The 19,079-nt window shown below is 48.3% G+C and overlaps 1 protein-coding gene across 2 annotated transcripts in view; it reads left to right on the forward strand.

Moving 5' to 3' along the window:
* ST8SIA2 (ST8 alpha-N-acetyl-neuraminide alpha-2,8-sialyltransferase 2) overlaps positions 1 to 16,307 on the forward strand; it is an 87,078-nt gene extending 70,771 nt beyond the window's left edge. For both annotated transcript variants that reach the window (XM_049905727.1, XM_049905728.1), the window contains one exon: positions 16,022 to 16,307. In XM_049905727.1, the coding sequence (XP_049761684.1) occupies positions 16,022 to 16,307 (286 nt within the window). The remainder of the gene's footprint in view (positions 1 to 16,021) is intronic.
* The last annotated feature ends 2,772 nt before the right edge of the window (positions 16,308 to 19,079 follow it).

The raw sequence follows: 19,079 nt of genomic DNA on the forward strand, positions 1-19,079 counted from the left end.
AAGAAAGACCTAGAGAGAGGCTCAGTAAGAAACTGCTGCACTGTGGCTGATGGAGCCAGGGTGACACCTGTTTGGACACAGAGCCCCCTGGAGCCACATTCCTTACCCTGGAGGTCTACCTGCCAACGCCACGCCAGCAACCTCACACGCCACCCCGTCACAGAGTGAGTCTGCCACAGCAGCTCAGATCCCATGGACTTAGGCTCAGTGCCACTCATTGTATCTCCCTAGATGTTTTGGGGGTCCGGGGGAATAAAAGAAGGGAATGGACTGCCTTTTGGTGAACAGAGAAAAAAATGCCTTGGACAAGAATGGGCAACCACCTGGAAGGAGCCTAGGAAGCCAGAGCTATTTCCAGCCATATAATCGACTCACTTTCATCTGTCAAAATAGCACTAAGCTCCAATAATCAGCCCTTTAAACAAACAGGCTGCTAATCCTGAGACTGTAACATCTTCCTCTGCAGGAACTCCCGGGAGGAAAAAGTACAGGAGAGAAGGTTGGGGTGGGTCTGTGCTTTTAGCAAGCGGAGGAGGAATTGGTGAGAGGGGCTTCAGGTGCGTTGGAATGGATTTCTGCCAATGAATCTCTCCCTCCACAGGACCATGGACCTTGTAGGGTGCAGGCTCCAGTAAGGGTGCCAGCGAGAAGGGGGGCAACATCTGTGATAAGAGGAAGGGCTCGCCTCTGTCTTGGACTACGATTTACAGAACGATCTTGTTTCCTTTTTTAAAAATCCATTGCCCAATAAACCACCTGTCTGTGGAGTGTGTGGAGAGAGGGGGGACTTTTGAGAACCCTAGTATCTTCATTTTGCAAATGGGAACTTGATGTTCAGTCTAGTTGGGTGGTTTGTGCGAGGTCGCCCAGCCAGTAACTGGCAGAGCCAAGAGCTGAACCATATTATCTGACTCTAATGTAGTGCACCACTGCAGCAGAAATTTGCACCTATTCAGTTCTGGATTGGGGGCCCACTGAGCTCAGTGGGCAGGGGTCGCCACACTGGAGAAGTGGTGTCTGTACATCAAAGTTGGTGATGCAACATGGCAAGGAGGGAAGGTAAAGGCTTCAAAGGTCTCTACTCTTCCCACTGTGCGCCTTCTCATAGCATTGCCAGATAGATCCCTACTGTCGACCACTGACTCCCAAAGGGCACTAATTAATTAGACCCATGTTAACCTCAAGGAGTTCTCTGTGAGCCTGCTACCAGCCTCTATTCCTGTCCCTATTTTTATCACTGATTTAAATGAGGGCAGTGATGGTCTGCTTAGCAAGTTCACATGACTTTTCCAGGTGCCCTCGGTGGTGCAAATGGTTAATGTGTTCAGCTGCTAACCAAAAGGTTGGAGGTTCAAGTCCACCCAGAGGTGCCTTGAAAGAAAGGTCTGGCAATCTACTTCCAAAATTTCAGCCATTGAAAACTCTATGGAGCACAGTTCTACTCTGACACACATGGGTTCACCATGAATGCGAATCAACTCCATGGCAACTGTGGACTGGTTTTATGATTTGGGGGGGGAGGGGGTAGGGAATATTTGCAGCCACAGAGTGAATCCAAATTTCTAGTGACTGGCTGAAGCAATGAGCCAATCTAAGAGGAAGAGAGTTCATATGGACAAACGCAAGATTCTCTACTTAGGTTCAAAGCAATTGTGCAAGTCCAGAGGGACGAACGGTGCCAGTCATAGCAAGCCGTGGTTGCTCAGAAGGATCAAATGATCTTAGCTCACAGCACCTGAAGTCAGCAGTGGCCTTGTTTTCTCTGCCTGGTCAAATCCCATTTGGAGAATCACATTCAGTTTTGGGTACCAGGACTGGAGAGGGACCACAGTGGCAGAGAAATTCAAAAGTTGACTTGTCAACCAATATACCCCATGAGCAGTCACCACCCATCTGTCAGGGGAGGCTTGCATGTTACTATGATGATGCTAAATAGGTTTTGACCGCACTTCCAGACTAGGATGGAGTAGGAAGAAAGGCCTGGTGACCTACTTCTGAAAATCAGCCAGTGAAAACCTTATGGATCACAACGGTCCAATCCGCAGTTGGTCCTGGAGATGGTGCAGGGTGGGCAACGTTTCATTCCATTGTGCGGGGTCACCGTAAGTCAGGGGCTGACTCGACGGCAGTTAACAGCAACAACCTGTCCTTGAGGGGCTCGTAGATTTGGCCTGGTGTAGGGCTGGGAGAGGAGGACCTACAGAATGCTGAGGTTCATCTGGAAACTGCAAAAAACATTCCAGCAAATAAAGATCAAATAAAGATTGGCCGCCTCTGAAGATCTGGTGAGCTCAGCATCCTTGAAGGTGTTCAGGCAGCCAGGAATGCCCCTTCCGGGGGACGTGGAGAGGGAAATCCATGCCACAGGACAGTCAGTTAGATGGCCTCCCTTCCCTCTCTGAGATTCTTTAGTTCAACATGTCTGTGCTGGGACTGTCGCTCTAACCTACAGGGCACTCTCAAGACTGCTGCCCATCTGAGATGTTGGCAGATGCAGACATTGCAGAGAGAGGTGGAGTGTGGCACAGAGGCCCTGAGCAGCCGGCCTGCCCTCCAGCTCTCACCAGCAGCCGGCAGGGCCCAGCCTCTGGTGCCAACAACGCGGCTTCAGCCCCTGCTCCAGCCTGAGCGGCTTTCCCAGGACCCTCTGGCTCTGCCTGCCTCGGAGCAGCACAGCACCCTGGCTAGCTGTTGACAAGGAGAGTGAGCAACAGAGGGGAAGAGACACCCACTGAGGCAATTGAGTATGGCCTCAGGAAGTGGGAAACCATACTGGCAGCTGGTAGTGCATGGCCCTAATTCAATTACGACAATGGGGGAGGCTGTCACCCACACAGAGGGTGGCGCCTCGGCCAGGAAGATGCCCGAGGGCCCATCCAGCCCACAGGCTTTGTGTAGAGAAGGACAGTGAACTGGTGCTGAGCCTGGGCCTCAGGATGGCCCTGACGCAGCTCACATCTCCACCAGGGCTAGAGGGGCACATCGGCAGAGCAGGCCCTTCACCTGTCAGCAGGGAGCAGAAACCTGAGGGCCCCGGGAGAGGGTAACCAAGGTACAAAGAATAAAGGGCGAGCAGGGCAGGCTGGAGGTGTGCCTCCTGGACATGTCTGCCACTGTCCAGAGAGTGTGTCCCTAGGCCAGTCGTCCCCCTCCCTGGGCCTCAGTCTCTTGCAATGGAAAGGGACTGGGGCAAACTGGATTCGCCTTTCTGGAAGCCTGTTCCATGGTGCTACGTGAGAAGAAAGGGGAAAAGGTCTGTGGGCTTAAAGCACAGATAGCTATAAGGCACTGGTTTTTTTTTTTTAATGAATTGTCTCTCTCTTTGAAAAAACAAACAAACCAAAGCAATGTGTACAGTAAAAGGAAAAGTCCAAATAGCATAAAAGCATCTAAAGTGAAATGTAAGTCTTCGTCCCAGCCCCCCGTCCTTCCTCACCTGCTAGTGGTGTTCTGTGTGTGCAACTTTCCAGAAATATCCCTTTTTACACAGAAGGGAGCCTGTTTTAAGCACTGCACCTTGCTTTATTCTGGAAATTATTCTAGAAGAACACATACCGCCTTGTTCTCTTTCTCAGCTGCCAAGTGCTCCGCTGTGCATCTGCACTGTAATTTCTATCATCAGAAGCCATTGGTGGGTATTGCAGTTGTCTCCAATCTTTTGCTGACCTACTCAGAGTTACAGTGAACACCTTGTACTGATGTGTGCAAATGTGTGTATCTCTAGGTTTGCTAGAAGGTACTCTGGTGGCACAAGGTTAAGTGCTCAGCTGCTAACTGAAAGGTTGGCGGTTTGAACCTGCCCAGTGACTCTTCGGGAGACAGACCTGGTGATCTGCTTCCACAAAGATTACAGCACCCTATGGGGCAGTTCTATTCTGTCATATGGGGTCACTATAGTCGGAAACAACTCGAAAGCACCTAACAACAACAGGGTTTGCTTTAAGCGCAGTTGCTAAAAAGGGAGATGGCTATATGGCATCGTTAGTTTCCATAAAAAAAAACCAAACCCAGTGCCATCGAGTCGATTCCGACTCCTAGCGACCTTATAGGACACAGTAGAACTGCCCCATAGAGTTTCCAAGGAGCGCCTGGAGGATTCAAACTGCCGACCCTTTGGTTAGCAGCCGTAGCACTTAACCACTACACCACCAGGGTTTCCTTAGTTTCCATAGACCTTGCCAAATTGTCCTTTTTTTTTTTTTAGAGGTAGGTACAGATCTACACCTCCACCAATGAAGTATTGAAAATGCTTGTTTTCCCATAACCTCACCAACATGGTGTGTTATCCACATTTTTTATCTTTGCCAATTCAGTGAACCATTGCATCTTATTGTTGTTTGAAATTGGATTCCTTTAGTCATGAATGAGATCAAATGTTGTTGCCATTTCTTTTTTGTTTGTTTTGTTTTTCCTGTTTGCAGCAGCATCAATTTAAATTTCAGAGCCTTTAAACCCTCCGGAAATGGTCCTGCTGAGCCTCTGAGGACAGAGGCCATACCTGTGTACAAGCTGCAGTCTCTCGGCTCCTTCACAAGCCCACCCTGTAGCCAGGGGAACCCCTGGGGAGTAACCAACATCACCTATTTTCTTTTCTTTTGGCCACTTGTTATCTAGGGTGCTGTTAGCCTGCCTTTCAGATGTACAGACCTAGTGGCTGCCTAGACGGGTCTAGAATGAGGCTGGGCTCGCTCATCTCTTCTGACAGTGCTCCAAAGTCCACCCTGGCCTCTGCTTTCTAGTTTTTTGTTTTTGTTTTTGTTTTTTTCACAGTTTCATTAACTACAGATATGTGGAGGACCTGCTTTGGCTTGTACACCGCTGGGCTCTGGGGATATACAGTGACTAAGAAGCAGGAAGCCAGTCCCCTTGCTCAGAGAATTGACAATTGTAGAAAAGGAGAAAGACAAGCCAACAAGTCATTATAATGTAGCATGACAAGTACTATAATAGGGAAAGAATAACACATGGGGCACAAAACCATCAAGGGAGGTCCGGGAAGGCTTCCTGCAGGAAGTGGCATGGAAGCTGAGCTCATGAGAAGGAACTGGGAGCTGGGAGCTCAGGGGATGTGGTGGTGTATTGGAAGAAAGGGAAGAAGTTCTTGGGGCAGAGTGGCCGTGCACACTACACAGTGGAGAGATCTGCAGGCCTAGGTCACAAGGGCTTCCCAAGCCCTGCTGAGACAATTAGATTGTGTCCTGTAGCCATCAGGAGTCACTGGAGAGTTTTCAGTGGCATGGTCAGATTTGAGGTTAGCCTGGCTGACTTGAGGTAGAGCACTGGCTGGGTAAGCCTGGAGGCCTGGGGACCAGGAATCAGCCGTGAGCATCCCCACAGCTGGACTGGCTGTGCGTTCCAGCCCCAGATTCTGGACAAAACCCCCAACTATTACTACGAAGCTGGGCAGCTTCATCCTGAGAAATCTCCCAGGACGTCAGAGCCCTGGACAGTGCTCCCAAGGAAAGAGCAGTGGGCAGTGGGGGCCCCCAGATCAGGGCCCCCACAGGTCAGGGCCAAGGCTACTTATATGGATGACAGGGGAACAGGAATCAGAGAGTTCTGTCCCCTGCTTTGCTTCACCCAGTATCTCTTGACAACCACCAGTGAAATATCCCTGCTTCTCAAGGACATGTGAGCTATCTCCATCCCACGAAGCACTTCTAGCATCTTGAGAAAACCCTTTTTGTCGCCTTTTCCAATAGTGGCAGCCACCATCCTTGCCATGTCCAGAGCCTAGGAATCCAGCGAGAAGAACGAATATACTTTGGAGATGATTTTGGCAATCCTCATTTATTACTGCCCAGTCTCATAAAGGAAACCCTGGTGGTGCCGTGGTTAAGTGCTACAGCTGCTAACCAAGAGGTTGGCAGTTTGAATCCTCCAGGCGCTCCTTGGAAATTCTACTGGGCAGCTCTACTCTGTCCTATAGGGTCTCGATGAGTCGGAATCGACTCGATGGCAGTGGGTTTGGTTTTTTAGTCTCATAAAATACAGTGATTAACAGTCATGGCAACTGGGGTAGCCAATTTGGAAAATAATTACTGCCTTCTTTGAGATGACGTTGCCTTCTAATTAAAATCTCAGGACTGAGATATTAAAGGTGCATTGTCAATACAACATCCCGGATGCACCAGCTAACCTCATTTGGGAAGGCACAATTAATTAGTTTCTGTTTTAACATCCAGCTGTTATCCTAAGGAAAGCAATCGTCTACAAGATGCCCAACGCGACTAAGGAGACATAAAGGAAATCAAGAGTGATTTGTTCCTGCATAACTCAGTCAGCTTCTATCACAAGCTGCTCATCAACCGACGGCCCCGTGTCCCCATCAGACATCGCTCAGGAGTTCTTGTTTACCTGCCGAGGCAGAATAGGAAATAATGGGGTCCCTCTGTGCCACTCAGCTCACGGCTCATTCTGGAACTTCATTTGCTGTTAACACCTTTCCCAGTTAGCGAGTCTAGGGGAAAAGCCTGGCATCAATCTGACAGGTTGGGCATCTTTATTGCTGTCCTAGCCACCCACAATCACAGCTGCTTGCATTGCTAGCTTTTCCCTTTCTTCTTTTCCACTTCTTTCCATTTTTTAGTTCTGTAGGAATCAAACATTGGCTGAGCACAACATTAGTCAGGATCATCAATTTCAGGCTATGCTACAGTAACAAACCCTGAAATCCCAGTGGTTTAGCACAGCTGTTTATTTCTCACTCTGGTAAAGTGCGATGTGGGTTGACTCAAGATGCTCTCTTCCAACCAGTGACTCAGGGATCTAGGATTCTCCCATCTTATAAGGACACCATCATAACCTGAGGCTTTGAAGTTCTTTGAGGCAGGGAAAAGAAAGTGGAAGAACCCATGCTTAAAGAACGTTGGCACAGAAGTGACGCATTTCTTCTCATAGCCTATTGGCCAGAACTGGTCACATGAACTCAGCCTAATTACAAAGGAAGCTGGGAAATGTAGGAGAGTGTATGGAATATTTTTTGAGCACCAATATCTGCCACAGGGCCTTCTATGCACCAGGCACCAAGGCAGGTGCCTTTCAATTCCCTTTCTAAGGAGTATAAGGCATGGCCTCTGCTCTCTTAGAGATCATAGTACAGATTCCTGTTGGAGACCAATACACACAGTAATGAATTATCAGCCCAAGCTGATAAGCACAATAAGAGACGGAGAAACAAATCTCATAATAGATTAAAACAAGACAAAGCAAAACAAAAAACAGTTTCCATCGAATTGACTCTGACTTTTTGTATCAGAGTAGTGCTGTGCTCCACAAGGTTTTCAAAGCCTAATTTTTTTCAGAACTAGACCTCTAGGCCACTCTTCCAGAGTACTTCAGGGTAGACTCAAACCGTCAACCTTTTGTCTAGCAGTCAACCATTGTACCACCAGTTAACCATTGTACCACCCAAGGACTCATGTTAGGTTGTTGTTGTTAGGTACCGTCAAGTCAGTTCCGAATCATAGTGACCCTACATGCAACAGAATGAAACACTGGCTGGCCCTGTGCCATCCTCACAATTGTTGCGGTGCTTGAGCCCATTGTTTTAGCCACTGTGTTAATCCATCTCATTGAAGGTCTTCCTCTCTTTCACTGACCCTCTACTTTACCAAACATGATGTCCTTCTCCAGGGACTCGTTCCCTCCTGATAACATGCCCAAAGGACATGAGACAAAGCCTCACCATCTTAGCTTCTAAAGAGCATTTTGGCTGTACTTCTTCCAAGATAGATTTGTTCTCTCTTCTCACAGCCCATGGTATATTCAATATTCTTCACCAACATCATAATTCAAAGGCATCATTTCTTCTTTGGTCTTCCTTATTCATTGTCCAGCTTTTGCATGCATATGAGACGATTAAAAATACCATGGCTTGGGGCAAGCGCACCCTAGTCCTCAAAGCGACATCTTTGCTTTTTAACACTTTAAAGAGGTCTTTTGCAGCAAATTTGCCCAGTGCAATATACATCATTTGATTTCTTGACTGCTGCTTCCATGGGCATTAGTTGCGGATCCAAGCAAAATGAAATCCTTGACAACTTCAATCTTCTCTCCATTTATCATGATGTTGCTTATTCATCCAGTTGTGAGAATTTTTGTTTTCTTTATGTTAAGGTGTAATCCATACAGAAGGCTGTAGTCTCTGATCTTCATCAGTACTTCAGGTCCTCTTCACTTTCCACAAGCCAGGTTGTGTCATCTGCATATCACAGGTTGTTAATGAGCCTTCTTCCAATCCTGATGCTGCGTTCTTCTTCATACAGTCCAGCTTCTTGGATTATTTGCTCAGCATACAGATTGAGTAAGTATGGTGAAAGGATACACCCCTGACACACACCTTTCCTGACTTTCAACTATGCAGTATTCCCTTGTTCTGTTGGGATGACTATCTCTTGGTCTATGTATAGGTTCCTCACGAGCACAATGAAGTGTTCTGAAATTTCCAATTTTTGTCATGTTATTGGTAATTTGTTAAGATCCACGCAGTTAAATGCCTTAGCATAGTCAATAAAACACAGGTAAAAAACATATTTCTGGTATTCTCTGCTTTCAGCCAAGATCCATCTGACATCAGCAATGATATCCCCCAGTCCAAGTCCTTTTCTGAATCCAGCTTGACATTCTGGCAGTTCCCTGTTGATGTACTGCTACAACTGTTTTTGAATGATCTTCAGCAAAATTTTTCTTGTGTGTGATATTAATGATATTGTTTGATAATTTCTGCATTCTGTTGGATCATTTTCCTTTGGAATGGGCACAAATAGGGATCTTTTCCAGTCAGTTGGCCAGGTAGCTGTTTTCATGATCGGTAAAAAAAAAAAAAAAACTGTTGCTGTCGAGTCGATTCTAACTCATAGCAACCCTATAGGACACAGCCCCATACGGTTTCTAAGGAGAGCCTGATGGATTTGAACTGCTGACCTTTTGGTTAGCAGCCATAGCTCTTAACCACTATACCACCAGGGTTTCCACTTATGATAGGTAGAGGTGATTCATTCAGTCTGATCCAGGGAGAGAAGGGTAAACAAAGGGAAGGCTTCCAGGAAGGCATGATTCTTGTGCTTAGTTTGGGTGGAGTAGGGACATGTTGGGGACAGGCATCTTGGTGAAGGAAACAGCACACATAAAGGGCCAACACATGGCTGTGTAATCCTCAGACACACCTAGGAGCTACTTGGATGTTTCACCGCTGATCAAATTCTTTTCTCGCCCTTTCTAGGCAGAGTGTTGATAGCTTGAGAAGAAATTCATTTCTGAAAGCCTTCCCGTGCTCAGACCTCACTATCAGAAAACAAACAAACCACAAATCCCTGATATGGTATCTGTCCGGTAGTAGGGCTTGAATTCGTTCAGGGAGCGAATGTCAATCAGGTGTTCTAATGCCACCGTGTGCCGTGGCTCACATGTCCCAGAGTGGCACCAGCCACAGCTATAGCCAGCTCACTCCCCGCCCCAGCCTACCGGAGTCAACATGGGGTGAAAAATGCCCAAGGACCAGGGGTCAGGGAGGCCTGCATCTTGTCCCAGCTAGCTGTGTTGCTCATTTTCTCTATAAACTGGAAGTGGAGGCCCGTGGATTTCCCTTAGACATGATCTGTTTGGCTCACTCATGAGGACCTCGAACGATGTTTTAAAATTTGTTTAATTAGTTACCAACATTTACAAATTTGGAGAATTTTGCACGCAATTTCCGATTTTTGGTACTCTTGGAAAGAAAAAACAAAAAACCTGGCTCAGTGGACTGATTTTCCCACATGACAATAAAATTGGCTGCCCTTTGAATGCCACAATCCCCACCACCCACTATTGTCTTAGAAAATACCAAGGCCAAGTGTCAGTTTTGCATTTAGACATCCCAACTCCCAGCTTATTCAGTTATATCCCTACCAAGTCATTGGAGTTCGCCAGGCCTAATTGTCTTTAAAAGTCTGCAACTATTCATAACTCTTACTCTTCTCCCCTCTTTTTCTTTAAATGTGCCTCACTCTTGAGTTCTTTTAATAGTTCTGCTTACTAGTTAGAGCAAGAGTTCTTAGCCTTGGCTAAACATTTGAAGTACATACTGCAGTGGTTTTTTAAAACTCCCGTGTTCAATCTGCTCCTGGGGGTGGAACCCAGGTATGGGTCCTTTTAAATCTCCTCAGGTGAACCCATTGTCCGGCCAAGGTCAAGAGCCACTGAGTTAGAGTTAAAAATGTAATGGACTAGCTCAGGATGGGGCAAGCTCCCCATCACGGAGGTGTTTAAGCCAAGCTGGGTGAGCACTTGCCAAGGCTGTTGTGGAGCAGGGAGGATCTAGGTATCAGCCACTGCCCTCTAGGATTCTTCTCCTTTGCTGTCTCTCCCTTTGGTCCTGAGGATCCCCCCAAGCTCATTGAGCACAGACAGCCAAGGTGGTTTAAGGAAGGGCCCTTTACCTAACCAGCCCCCACGCCAGTCAGCATCAAGCATCCTGCAGAGTGAACATCCTAAATATTAGCTGGCAAACAAGCAGAGGGTGATGTGGGGAAGTCCTAGTACGATCACGTTAGACCAGTCACGTTCTCCCACTGCCCATGTCGTTGTTGAGGCTGCACCATTTGGGGAAAGAACGTGGTCTTGGAACCAAAAGGCCTGCAGAAGTGCCCCGATTCTACCGCTTATCAGCTGGAAGGTTTGGTCCCTTCTCACACCCTCTCTGAGGCCTGAAGTATGTGCCAGAGACAGGGTGCAGTGATGGGGACACTGGATAAAATGCTTGAGAGCGAGTTCCTGAAATTGGGTTCAGACCTCAGTTGGGCAATAGGGAGGGAGGGAAGTGTCTGAGTAAATGCGGTTTGGAAGTTTGGAGAGGGGAGAAGGAGGCATGAAATGGGCCTGTCAAACCAGACAGCTAGACCTGGCCCATGGGCTCTAGCAGCGTGGAGAAGATGCAGTCATCTGAGAGCCCTGATCTCAGACAGCCGGTTGGAAACGTCCAGGTGGTACAACCAGTAGCTCTAGCTTTGTGCAAATCCTTCAGGGAGCAGTGCCAATTTGCCACTTGGCAGTAGCTCCCAGCGTCTGTGTTGTAGACAGAGTTCCCTTGTCTGAAGTAGGACAGAGGTGTCTGGGTGCCCTGTCAGCCTGGAGCCAGGCAGGCCAGGGGGCCTGCACCAGGGTCCCTGCACTGCATCTACGTCCAGCCTGGCCACATCCTCCCCCAGGACCCAGAACCTGGAAGCCTCCATAAGAGCAGCTGTCGGGGCAGAATGATACCTCAGTGCAAACCCTTTCTGTGTTCTGGCGGAAGGAGCTGACTTGGAAGGCAGATGCGCTTCTGGGTTCATTTTAACCCCTGTCTCCCCGTGACTGAGGAGGTGGGGACCTCAAGCCACGAGGGGCATAAGCAGAGCAGCAAGAAATCTAGCCCAGTCCCAGCCAGCGCCTCCATGGGAAATGCCGCCCATAGACTGCCCCTCACACTCCAGAACTTTCTCTTGGAGACCAGCAGTACCCTGCCCCAATGCACCCCCCACCCCAGCCCATAGAAAGTCAGCAGTATAAAAGAAAAGAAAAGAAAGTACCATACCCCAACTATACAAACACAGAGTTCTTCTGAGAAGTCTCCCTCCCACTCCCAAAATGACCGTTCACTTGTTCAGCAGTCTTTGCTCTCAAGGCCCAGACAGGTGTCCCAGAGATGGCAGGACAGATGACCCTCCAGGAGCCCCAGCGTGGTGGGAGAGACTGTTTGCCCCCTGCAGCCATGCATTCCATATCCAGGAAAGGGTCTGGGGCACAAGTGGATGGAGTGCCCCAAGGAGAGACACTTAGTATAGTTCGAGCCCAAGGCAGAGCCACAAAGGATCCTGTTTGGACCTTTGATAAAGGAGACTAGAGATGGAGCTACTGAGGCTGGCTTCATGAAACAGCTCAGTGCCTTGGGGAGCTGCAGGCATTCTGTCTGGGAGGCAGCGAGGTAAAGCTGGTTGGAGGGTAGACAAAGGCCAGGTCTTGCAGAGTTTCTATTTGATGCCATGGGACTTGGACTTTATCTGGAGCAGGCAGAAGTTTTAGGCAGAGGGATGACTGGATTTCTGTGTGGAGGGCTACAACGTGGAGGGTGCGTCATGGGGCTGGGCTATAGCCATTGGTGTTAACTGCCATCGACTTAGTTCTTGACATATGGTGACCCCATGTGCAATGGAACAAAACCTGCCCAGTCCTGTGCCATCTCCGTGATCGGTTGTGGCTCAGACTATTGTGATCCATAGAGCTTTCGCTGGCTGATTTTCAGAAGTAGATTGCCAGGCCTTTCTTCCTAGTCCTGTTCTGTATCACAGCAACACGCCTTGGCTGGGGAGCAAACCCAGGTCTCCCGCGTAGAAGGCAGGCATTCTACCACTGAGCCACCGATGGGGCCTATGGCCATAGGGACTTCTAACCAGGGCAGAGAAGAAATGATGAAGGTCTGCAGTACTGCCACAAACACTTGCTCCTATTATTTTTTAACTATGTTGTATTTGTACTCACTGGAGCCATTGTCCTGTCCTCTACCTTTGTTACCTCTGCCTGATTCCTGGGTAGAGAATTCAGCTACAGGAAAATTTCTTGGCCCAGACAGGATGAGGTAGGAGGAGGAGCATGGAAAGAGGTTTCAAATAACCAGCTTATGAAACAAGGGTGCTTGTCTAGAGGGCCACCTAGGAGGGTCGTTGTCACACTGACTCTGGCCCTCTGTGACCATGACCTCCATCAGCAATGGTTCGGGAAAGATTCACATCACCCCGGCATGACAAACAGAGGAGGGCTAGGAGGTAGAGAGGGGTCCTTAAATACATTTTATTATATCAGTTATTACGGAGTCCTGGTGGCGCAACGATTAAGCTCTTGGCTACTAACCAAAAGGTTGGCAGTTCAAACCCACCAGCTGCTCAGCAGAAGAAAAGACCTGGCAATCTGCTGCCATAAAGGTTATAGCTCAGAAAACCTTGTGAGGGCAGTTCTACTCTGTCATATAGGGTTGTGATGAGCCAGAACCAACTCGACAGCACACAACAAGAACATATCAAGTATTACAAGATTTACTGAAATTACACAAGTAATTAGGAACCTTTTCTGATTCAAAGGCTAACTCCTTCACAAAAACAGTTTAAAGGTGACTTTCTGGAATGTTTTGGGGTTCCCTTTTTTGAACTGCAGGAGGAGGCTTTTGCAAAAGGAAGGAGGCATTTGGGCCTCTAGAAAGCTTGGGGGCCTCCCTCCAAACACACACCTTTGAATAGCATGAAACAGTTTCAACTTTCAGGAATACGTAAATATTTTTTGTCAGGCATACTTCTACATCTGGCATGAGTTAATAATTTAGTTGGTGTGTTTGATTACAAAGTCACACACGTCACCATACTGAGGTGTCACCTCAGAAACTGCGCTGACCTTCACTCCCACTGGGGAGTGAATTTTTTCACAGAGGCAAATCAGGGTATGTGGGGCGGGGACCGTTCTGTCTGGAACATGCCCTCCAAAAAGTTATGTTGAAGTCCTAACCCATGTACCTGTGAGCGTGACCTTTTTTGATCTTTGAAGGTCTTTGAAGATGTTATCAGTTAACATGAGATCAGACTGGAGTAAGGTGGGTCCTAACCCTACCCGAGTGGCCTCCTTATAAAAGAGGAGAAGAGACACAGAGAGACTGACAGGACAGCTGTGTGAAGATACATCTATCTACAAGGCAAGGAGTCCTGGGGTCCCAAAAGCTGGGAGAGACAAGAAAGATTCTTCCCCTAGAGACTTCAGAGAGAACATGGCCCTACCCTTACCCTGAATTCCAATTTCCAGGCTCCAGAACGGTAAGGCAATAAACTTCTGTTCTTAAAAGCCACCCACTTTAAGGCTAGCCCTAGGAAACTAATACAGGGAACTACTGAGGTTGTTTAAGGACAGAAAAACGTGGGCAGTGTCTGGTCTGGAAATGCAGTGATGAGGAATTTACGGTAAGGAATTGCAGGCAGTCTCCGGGTTACAAACATTCAACTTACGTACACCCTGTGGTTGCAAACCAACCCCTGAAAAGCCTATGAGGAAAAAAATGACTCGGTGTTCGGGCCCTCGGCTCCCACAATGGCCCGCGCTTCTCCCGTGCGCACAGGTGCCTCAGCGGTTCCTTGGCCCACTGCTGGCAATGGGCAGGCCTCTGTGCCATGGTGCCCCAGCTTTGGCCCACAGTGGTGAGCAGAGAGCCCAAACGCACCCGCCTCCCTTGGAGCTCAGAAAGGGCTGGTCCCACCGTCAGCATGCCCCAAGCACCACCTCTGTACCCCGCGTGGCAGGCCTGCAGTTTAGATACAAACCATACCTAACTGTTCCAACTTACGTACGAATTCAACTTAAAGACAGACATCGAAGTGGAACTCGTTCAGTCTGTGGACTGCCTGTATGTCTTTCCACCAAGGCATATACACTGCATTTAAAGAGATTCATTATAGGTTAAGTGGAAATTTTTACAACAAATAGTCTAGAGTACACATAACAGTGAGCTCTAAATCCACGTGGGAAAAGAACTGCAATGGAAAGCAAGAACAAAGGCAAATAGCATTAATGCTTTTGACTTCTGCAGAAAGTGTCTTGGATCGTTGGCACTTGGGGGGTATCTCAGAGATCATCTGGACTGGGTTCCATCGTTGCACTTTGTTGTTGTTAGGTGCTATCGAGTCAATTTTTGACTCGTGGTGATCCCATGTGACCCCATCATTGCATCAATGAGAACAAGAGGTCCAGCTGGGAGAAGTGACTTGCTCAAAGTCACACAGATAATTGGTGATGGAACCGTCACTAAACCCAGGTCTTATAAGTTACCTTCTCGGACCTTCCATTTCCTAGGGTGTGAAATGGAGGTAGGCACCATCCTCCCTGCATCCTTGATTAAGGTACACTGAGATAGTCCTCGTACAAAGTGTAGCACCATGCCCGACTCAACACAGAGACCCCTTCATCCCACTCCTTCATGTTTCCTCTCATTACCCTTTGGCAGATTCAGAGGTGGACACAGCAAGACTCAGGTGACAGGCCTTTAGAAGACAAAGTGTGGGCAGTGCCCAGCCTCACAGGGCGGTCCATTGTCCAGTGACCTGTCAGTTCTCCAGTGAAGTCACACATGGCCCAAGGCAGGCTATGGTATCAGAGGACAGCAGTCCTGCAGGCAGGGAAGGAAGGAAATCCGGGGAAGCTCAAGAGGCAAGGGAGTAAATTTGTACCGAACTCAGGATGGCAATATGCAGACGGAAGCCCAGTGTGGGTCTCTGAAAGGCAGTGTGGCCAGAGCAAGTGCTTTATCAGGGGTCAGCAAACTACGACTGTGGGCCAAATCCAGCCACACCCACTTGTGTTGTCTATGGAGTCCCTTGGTGGTGGAGAAGGTTAATGCACTTGACTACTAACCAAAAGGTTGTTGGTTCGAGTCCACCCAGAAGTACCTCAGAAGAAAGGCAATCTACTTCCAACAAATTAGCCATTGAAAACCTGTGGAGCACAGTTCTACTCTGACATACATGGGATCGCCATGAGTCAGAGTCAACTTGATGGCCGCTGCGTTTTTTTGTTTGTTTATGGCTGATTTGGGGCTACAACGGCAGAGCTGAGTATATGCAACAGAGATGCAAAGCCTAAATTATTTAACGCCTGACCCCTTACCAAAAAGCGTGCTGACCCTGCTTTAGATTTCCATAGGCCTAAGTTCAAATCAGATCCTGCCATTTTGTACCTTGGGCAAGCCTTTATTGTCTCTGAGCCTCACCTCAGCATCCGTGCATACTGACAGGCTGGAGACTTCCACACACCCAGGTCTGTGAAAGTGCCCAGCTTCAGGAGCAGTTTACTGTTTACCTGACTGGAGGAAGGGGCCAGGGATCAGTAGCTTGGTTGGTCCCTGCATTCTTGATTGGCAGGAGGCAGGCTTCTGGGCAGGATAAAACTATCTTCTTCCGGGGAAGGATAATTCCACAAACTCATGGTTTTTGTTTTTCTCTCCCTCTCTCTTTCGTTTGTTTTTTTTTTTCAGATACTGGCTGACCAACAAAGTCCACATCAAACGACCCACCACTGGCCTCTTGATGTATACTCTGGCTACGCGTTTCTGCAACGAGATCTACCTCTACGGCTTCTGGCCCTTTCCGCTGGATCAGAACCAGAACCCTGTCAAGTACCACTATTACGACAGCCTCAAGTACGGCTACACCTCCCAGGCCAGCCCCCACACCATGCCCTTGGAGTTCAAGGCCCTCAAGAGCTTGCATGAGCAGGGGGCTTTGAAACTGACTGTCGGCCAGTGCGATGGGGCAACGTAAGGCAGGAGCCCTATGGGACTCAGTGGCTCACATTTCCTGCCAGCTACACTACGGGCAGATGGGAGTCGGGGTGGCACAAACAATAGAACAAGCAGGCTAGTGGTTTTCTTTGTTAAAGTGTAAACAGTGACCAGAATATATATATCTCTCTACCTGCATATATATATTGACCTGAGTATTTATAACTGTGTGGTGTAGCATTAGGCAGATAAGCCACAGGAAGAAGGTGTGGAGAACCCACCTGAACTGGACTGAAACTCAGTCCATCTTTGGGGGCAGAAGGACTTGACATGAAAGAAGCCAGTCCTGTGACTTTGGATGACAAACTGCCTCCTGGGTTGGAGGATATTTGGGCTAATGGATGAATGAAGAGCCACGTGTCGGCTGCCCTGAGCCTTTGGGATATGTGGATTTTGGGCAGGTCAAGACCCAGAAGGGCCAATTTGACCCAGTCTAAAATGGTGTTCTTAACAGAGGAGAGGGAGGTTGGAGAGTTCAACCAGGCAAAGGGGCACAAGAAACCAAGAAGCAGAGCCATGTCAGCTTGGAGGGCCTTGTTCCATGAACTTAGACTGCCCAAGGAACAAGCTGGGTTGACCCGTATGTTCTAGACCAGCCTCGGATCTATGGACAGAAGGCTAAAGAAAACACAACAGACAGTTCATATTCTGGCTTAGCAAGGACCGCCAAGAACCTTGGATGCAACAAACAGATGATACTCGGCTGGAGCGTTCCAATCGTGTTTTTGAACAATGGAGACTACCTGCTAGGGGTTGGCGACCCACCTCAGAGGAAGGCAGAAGAGTGTCCAAAAGGTGCTCGTTGTGTGGGGTGTTCTTTAAAGAACTTGAGTCAGTAGAGGAGGAAGAAACCATGGGATTTCACCCTAGGGGTTAGCCTCCCTCTGCCCTGTTAAAATGTCACGTGAGGGACTGTACTGTCCTCTTCTGCCACCGGGAAAGCCACAGCAAAAGCTTGAAAGGGCACTGTCAAGATAAATGTCATCCTTTCTAAAATATATATGATTGCCTTTCTGGGTGTCTCACAAAGCCCCGGAGCGGAGACCCGAAAAAATGTGAAGCAACCAGCACCAGCTCGCTGCAGCCACTCTTTGTTTGCTTTCTGCATCACGCACTCCACGGGGCCTCTGCAGCCAGACTGCTGCGTCAGTGTCACTTTCTTATCACTTTCCTGGCTGATGGTCACACTAGCCAGCACTGAGCTCCTCCATCGTTGAGGTCTTCAGCTCTGCAGGGAGAGGTTCCAACCCCTACCCCCAGAGCCACCCACCCCCATCTTCTCCCTACAGCTGCAGTTATTTTAGAATTTTGCAAAATCCATTTTCCCCTATTAAGATTCATCCTTAAATTTGTTTTAATACCCAAAGCCAAATGCAGTATCCAAATACTGGACACAACCTCCTGGGGAAATCTGGGCTCAGTGCCAGTAACTTAGGGAATGGCGTCACAGGTCACATCAGACAGGAGCGTTAGCTGGCTGGATCTGTTTGATGTATTACCTAGCCTGATAAATAACAATGCTTTAAAACATATTGAAAAGATAAGTAAAAAACCATTATCTTGAAGGTGAAGGGAGTTAAGAAAAGTAATCAAGATCAGCTTCTAGACATACGAGACCGGACATAATTAATCAATGGCAACTGGGAACAGGACATTTGCTGTAAACTAACGGCCGATGGGAAGTGAGTGGAGGCGGTGGAAGGATACCCAGAACCATTAACTCCACACCCAAATGCTCCAGCCCACGGCAGTGATTACCACGATACAGCTCCAGGTTTTTTTCATCACTGTTGTTGCTTGAAGTCTGAGGTTTGGGATTTGCATTACAAAATGAATATTTAAAAAAGCAAACAGCCCTAACAGCCTGTGTGGGAACTGAGTGGCCTGGACTCCTCCCGAGAAGTAGAAATAATTACTATCATATGTTACACTTCTCCAGGGCCTTTCATCTTGAGGACCTCAAAGGCCCTAGAAGACATTTAATTTTTGAAGCTTACAGTGCCTGGGGAACAAGTAGAATTGCCAGACTGAATTAGCCAAGGCATAAAAGTTGAGGCCCTGAATTCCAGAACATTCCATGGTGAGTCTGAGGAGAGCCCAGATGTCAGGTCCTGAAGTTGGCCCTATGCTCTACCTACCAGGCCAGCATTCCCCGCCTACAGGGGATTTTAAAGGGCCAGAGCTCTTTGGAAAACATGGTTTTCTTTCTGTCCTGTCTTAGTCTTGGTTTCTGACACAGAAGCTGATGAGAGTTGAAGTGGCAGGAGCTCTCACAACCTGCCTCCACGTTCTCTCTGGAGAAGGGCTGGAGACCCAAGACAATCAACGTGTGCCCCATTCTCCGACTCAGAGAGTTCTGTGTGGCCTAAAAGCTTTGGCTGCCTGTGGCAGGAGTTCCAGGGACCTTGGCTTTCCTCCCGTTCCTCGTCCTTCTCCATCTGGGCACACACAGTTAGGAGGCCAGCTGTCCTTCTCGGCCTATTTACAACTCAATTTGAGTGGTATAGGGCCGCTAGCTTTGGGTTGCCCCAAGGAGTCACAACCTGTTCCCATCACCCTGATCCATTGGCTCATAATTACTGAGGTCCCAGGCATCCCATGGGAAGGAATTCAGTCAGCCTTAGCTGGATGCTAACCTCTGCTGGGCAAGCCTTTCAGTCACCTCTTCTTGGCCATCGTCAATGCCCATCACCATCACCTACCTTGAAGCCGCCAGACGTCTCCATTCTCCTCAACTCCCCAAATGACTCCA

Source organism: Elephas maximus, chromosome 13 (genome assembly GCF_024166365.1).
Source record: "Elephas maximus indicus isolate mEleMax1 chromosome 13, mEleMax1 primary haplotype, whole genome shotgun sequence".
NCBI classification, from domain to species: Eukaryota; Metazoa; Chordata; class Mammalia; order Proboscidea; family Elephantidae; genus Elephas; species Elephas maximus.